Here is a 6,000-nt window from a genome sequence, read left to right on the forward strand (position 1 = left end):
GCAAAGTTACATGAAACAACAGGAAATTGGATAAACGCAGTGCTTTATTATGTTCTATTTCTAGTTCTACATTATTCATGTCTTTAGATGTTTTATTTAATGATGATGCTTTGACAAAAGTTGATAAATTTATAGTTACTTCTTGTCTTCTCTTCAAGGCAGACCCTATAGGAGGAATTTGAGGAAGGTTACTTGGCTATGAAGATAATAAAATATGTAAAATATGACCTGGCCTCATTAAGGGAACATCGGGTTATATGACAAAAAGTGCTATTCAGTACCTGTTCATACTATTTTTATGAACTCACAACTTGTGACTGAATATTTAAAAAATGTTGTCTTTGTCTTTTCCTAATAAGTTTTCCTTGACGTTAGTATAAAGAATCATGAGGGCAATAAAAGCTGTGAAAGAAAATAACGCCCAGTGCTCCAAAAATGCTTGTGCTTTATTTTACTTGATAATGTGACAGCGGACATTGTTGATGTGACTCATTTAAACTATGTTGGCTGGAATAAAAGTGAATAACAGTGAAAAATATCATTAATTAAAAAAATAAAACCAAAAAAAACCTAACAGGAAAGAATTCAGTTGCTGCTTTGTTTTCAATCTTATACTAACTTTAGTTAATTTATGAATATATTTTGAAACTGCAACAAGTTGTTTAACCCACAGGCAAACTATGACCACAGCACTTTAGTAAAATCGGGTGGTAATGATGTTGTTGCCCTGTGAGAAGCACTTTGTAACGTTGATTTAGAAAACTGTCTTGCTATACAAAGATAATTAGCTATAATAAAATGATCAAAGTGAAGAGGGCTGTAGTGTATCTCAATTTGCATTATGGCGTTGCTGAGAAAATGCTAATAATACTTACCCTTAACAAGTGCAAGAGTTAAAATTGATCATCTCTTTAAATGGAAAGCAACCATTTTTATTTAAGTTCATTTCTTTTCTAAATTCCAGCCTTGGTAATCAAGTGATATTATATCACCTTTATTTATTTCAGACAAGATAAGTCCCTATTATTATAAAAGGGAAAAAAATAACAAAAGTACTTTTGTTATATTTATACTGACTGCAGACCTATGAAACAGAACAGTGAGATTACATGGGTTGGGTTTTCTCAGATGGGCTTTTTGTGGTCAGTTTTTATGTCGACAATGCAGTTTCAGTATTTCAGTTTATTTAAATCATATTTTTTGAGGCAAGTTCTTATTGAACGTGAATGAAAACAAAAACATTAGAAAGGCACAAATTGTTTGATTTAGGAGAAACACAAGGAATTCATCACGTTTTAATTTAATACACCATTGAAATGTCTGCTTAATCTTTTGTAAACATGAGAAAGATATTCTTTTGTAAAGCAAGAGCCTGGAATATGCTCAACTCAGAAAACAGGTAGTTAAAAGTTTTCTTCCATGAAGAAGGTTAAAAATATAAGATGGCATTCCTTTTAGTTTCATTTGATGCACTTACAAATTCACACACTCAGGCACTACTGCTGTGCGAACTGGTTATGTAATGCTAGTCTGTGAGGGTTTTAGTTTCATGTCTTAGGATGAAATTTGGATTAAGATACTAACATTGAAAATTGGACATAAATATGCAAATTGCTTTAATAAATAAGGTGCATTTATATTTTTGCTACATTGATTTCAACAGAACATGTAAACATTACATTCTTGAAATGTATATTCTGAGTTATAGATTATATACATTTATGTTTTAGGATAATTCAGTATTTTTGTAATTTTCTCTCTCTATGCCACCACAGTTTTGTCCCATTCCCATTTCAATCAAACAATCAAGATATGATAGAAGTAGCAGGATGAATTGTGAAACGTATAGAGTTATACTCTGCTCAGATCCAGCCAAATGCTGCAAAACTGATCAGACAGTGCTTCACAGTACAAATGGATAATGACCCAAAGAATATTGCAAAAGCAAACTAAGAGTTTTTCAAGGCAAAGTCATGGGATATTCAGCGTGCAAGCCAGTCACCTGATCTCAACCCCATGGAGCATGCTGTTGCACTACTGAAGACAAAACTGAATGCAAAAAGGCAGTAACTGAATGTAGCTAAAAGTCTGGAAGAGCATCTCAAGGTGAGAAACATTTGGTAATGTCCGTGGGTTCAATACTTCAGTCAGTCACTAACTGCATTTTAAGCCTCTGAAAGTGGGAGAGGCACTTTTATCCAAGGCCTAACTCCTAAATAGTTGCAAATCAAAAAGACAGAAAACCAATTGCAAATCATTTCGTAAAACCACTTGAATTAAAGTTGACAGTCTGCACTTCAATCACAATTTCACTGCTTGACTTAAAATGCCCTGTGGGAGTGAAGCGAAAAAAAAAGTGTCAGTTTCCAAATATTTATGGACTTGACTATACAACTTCACAAATGTAACAAAAATGTAGTATTTGTATATTACTGTCAGAAAATAAAATAATTTTTAGATGGCTATAATAAAATAATCTTTTAAGAAAGCTGGTCATTTTTCTCTGAAATTAAATGAATATTTCAGGGGTTTGGTCTATAGGTCCAGGATAAGACATCTAAAGGCTTTTCTTACTCCCATCTTACATTTAAACCAAAAAAATTGACCAAGCAAAACAAAATTGAGCATATTAATTACATTTAATGCATATAAAAGTTAGCTATTGTTCTAATATCAAAGCTCAAGTAGTGAGATGTTATAGAAACAAATGAATAACAAAATGTACTTGACAAAACCAAGGCTCTTATCTTAACCAAGCTCATATGCATCTTTAAATACAAATGAATCATATGTTCTATAAAAGGCTTTTTTTCACAAAAGTACAAAGTTCTGAGGATGATGACAAAAATAATCCAGAGTGTTAATAATGAAAAAAATATACAGCGATGACATCATTTTGCAAACCATCACTTAGCACACTTTGAGCTTTTGAAAGGAAAACAACATGCAGAAAATCTTTCTTTTTAACAAACAGTTAATTATGCGTTTCATAAATTATGTTTTGTGGAAGACAATCTGCTCTGCACATTTATGTCTTGGAGACATAATTGTTTTAATCAGATTAATTTTTGGAGGAGTTTCATTTTAAAAAAGATGCAGAGATAAAACGTGACAGTGTATCCAGACGAGCTGTATTTTACGCCGCCTACAGGCTTCATGTCCGTTTTAATTACTTCCTACCAGACTTGACAACTTTTGATCATCTCTTTAATTTGTTTTATTGCATCTATGGAGGAATCCTTCAGTGCCAGTCCCAGCAAGACAGGCCGGTTGCCAGATTCCTGCGACACGAACATTGCCAGGTTTTTGGCACAGACATGTGTCAGAGGCTGGAAAGAGAAAAATCAGGCATTAGATTATCACCAAAGCATTATTTGTTCAGTTCGCTTAAATCACACACATTATGACTACAGCTAATTCATTTGTTGAGGTTCCCCTGCAGGGAAATCATACAACACACTTTAATTTTCTGTGTCATGACTGTAAACTTCAAAACGCACAGAAAGCCTGTGTAATGACCTCTATGTACTTTCTCACTCGATCTAAAACAGTTGTTCACTTTACAAGAAACAAGCATTGCAAGTATCACCATTTAAAATGGTTAGAGGAGCAAAAATAACAAAAAAAGTATTCATAAGCAAGTAAACTTTGTATTAATCCAATAAGACACTGATATTACTTCTCCTGCAATGTATGACTGTGAGAAAATGACATGCTCATGCAGAGATGAAATAGGTTTTCTTGAGTAAATCTTAACAGACCACTGAGCTTCAGGCCTGCACACATCTAATTTCGCCACAATCCGCCTGAGCAGTCCAGAATCAATCTCATTTGCCCTTTAACGGCATGAAATGAGATACCCTGTGTTGCAACAAGTCTGCCTGATGTCCCGTGAACAAGTTTGCATCACACTGACACGATATTTGTGTGAACAATTTCAGCCAGTGTACCTCATCTTTGCCCAGCAGTACTTTTGTAGAGAACGTTGGGGTGCTTAGATCATTAGATCTGGAGTCGGGTGTGACAGAGATCAATGTCCCAATTTTGCCATACTGAGTGAGAACTACAAATATGTAATTACTGAACTCTGTACAGACGACTTCTGTTGGAATTCCATTGACTTCTCTCTGAGCTTGTTTCGATCTGATGACAGACTCAGACATTTTGTTAACCCTGCACAGAAAAAAAAAAGACAAAAATATGTACATGGAGTTTACAATGCAAGAGTATTTGCAGATTTTTAAAAATTTTAAACACAATATTTTAAATATTAATTATCTGCCACATGTTGTGGACAGGTTTAGTTTCCCACAGCAAAATATACATCTGGAACTTTATACACCATGCAACTATGCTTACAATGACTATCACAATTTCTGTAGACCTAAGATAAATTCTTCAAATTGCATTTTCTATTACACCTAGAGTTTATTATCTCATATGAAAATTAAACCGGCCCTTTCGCTAAAAAATCATACCACTATTCAAGTATAATAATAGGTACACATTAATGCTGCTAATCATGTCATAAAATAATCTACCAAAATGTTTCACTCATGTATTTATTTGGTGTGAACTGTGGAGTTCTTCTAGGTTTGTGCAAGTGCAAATCCCTCTCCAGTCAGCTTCAGGTATTCTTGATTACTAAAGGGCTTGCTATGTGTTGCATCCTCCCTGTTGTTTTTGTGTGCATGCTCGTTTTTAAACTGCACATCTGGTGGTTTCAAACCAGAGCTACAGGCGCAATATTATCTCATTTATTAGTAAATGACATTTTCAAACTAATAAGCTATCAGACTTTTCAGATACAATGCTGCACTAAGTACAGTTAGAAAAAGCTTGCTTTGAAGAATTATGCCCTTACTAAAAAAAACCGCATTCAATCACTTGGATCACAAATTGACTATGTGTGTTATTTTCCTACCCTGTCGTCATCAACTCCCCACAAGGGATGCTGCATGCTCAGAGGCTAACGTTAGCTACACAGCTAGTCTGAGCTTAGACAGTGTATTAACCGATGGAATAAAAATACATACGTTTTGCCCCGTCTGTGAACAAATTCCTCGCCCTGTGTCTTCAGCTGCCCACAGTTAAAACTTTACTTTTCACAGAATCGCCTCACTTTAACTCAACTTCAGCCGTGCTCTGTCATTCAGCCTCCACCGTGAAAACAAACCGAAACGAACGTGCCTCGTTGTGTTGAGCGCGAGTACTCTGCGTGATGACGTTTTGACGTCACGCTCATTCCACCTCAGGACAAAGCGAGCAAGGAAGAAACGCTCGCGGTCAGGTTGAATGCAAAATAGATTTGTATATAAGCAACGTTATTATAGTTAACTAAAATTAAACTAAAAACCAAAAAAACATGTGAAAAAATTATTTTGGTTAACTAAAAAAAAATTTCGGTTTTTGATAAGAAAAAAAGATACAAGTAAAAACTAACTAAAAATTCAAAAACTAACTAAAATAAAATTAAAAATTAAAAATCTTGCCTTCGACACATGCCCTCCATACAATAATATTCAAAAACACTAAAACTAACATTGACACTAATAAAAACTAAAATAAAAACTAAGCATTTTTAAAAAATAAAAGATTAACTGAAATAAGAAAATCCGCTTGGCAAACCAAAACAAAATAAAAATACATACTAATTAGAAAACGGAAAACTATAATAACTGCATATAAGTCAGCATAAAGTGCAAAGAACCTTGATTCAAATTCATTTTATGTGTGGTTCAAACTATTTGTTGTTGTGAAATAAGTAGCTAATTTTTAGAGAGCAAACATATGACAATTACAAGCATCAGGAATAGGCTATATTAAAAGCTTCGTGAAGTTGCACCTGCTGTGACTATGTCTAACATCATGATAAAGTTTTTTTTAATACAGACTTTTTCTATAAAAATATTAATAAGTATACTTTTTCATAGTTATTGGTTTTCCAAGTGTACAGCTGTTATGGTCAATATGATTCATTTTGAAAGTCCTGCAAAAATA

The 6,000-nt window shown here is 33.8% G+C and overlaps 1 protein-coding gene across 1 annotated transcript; it reads right to left on the reverse strand.

The window, feature by feature from the left end:
• Positions 1-2,620: 2,620 nt before the first annotated feature.
• Positions 2,621-5,210, reverse strand: psmg3 (proteasome (prosome, macropain) assembly chaperone 3). The gene is made up of 3 exons (XM_004552229.6): positions 5,037-5,210; positions 3,951-4,173; positions 2,621-3,329 (listed from the first exon to the last, which is right to left on the reverse strand). Exons 2-3 carry the CDS (start codon positions 4,161-4,163, stop codon positions 3,177-3,179), a joined length of 366 nt encoding a protein of 121 aa, XP_004552286.1. The 5' UTR covers positions 4,164-4,173; positions 5,037-5,210; the 3' UTR covers positions 2,621-3,176.
• Between the last annotated feature and the right edge of the window lie 790 nt (positions 5,211-6,000).

Source organism: Maylandia zebra, linkage group LG4 (assembly GCF_041146795.1).
Source record: "Maylandia zebra isolate NMK-2024a linkage group LG4, Mzebra_GT3a, whole genome shotgun sequence".
In the NCBI taxonomy this organism is placed as follows: domain Eukaryota; kingdom Metazoa; phylum Chordata; class Actinopteri; order Cichliformes; family Cichlidae; genus Maylandia; species Maylandia zebra.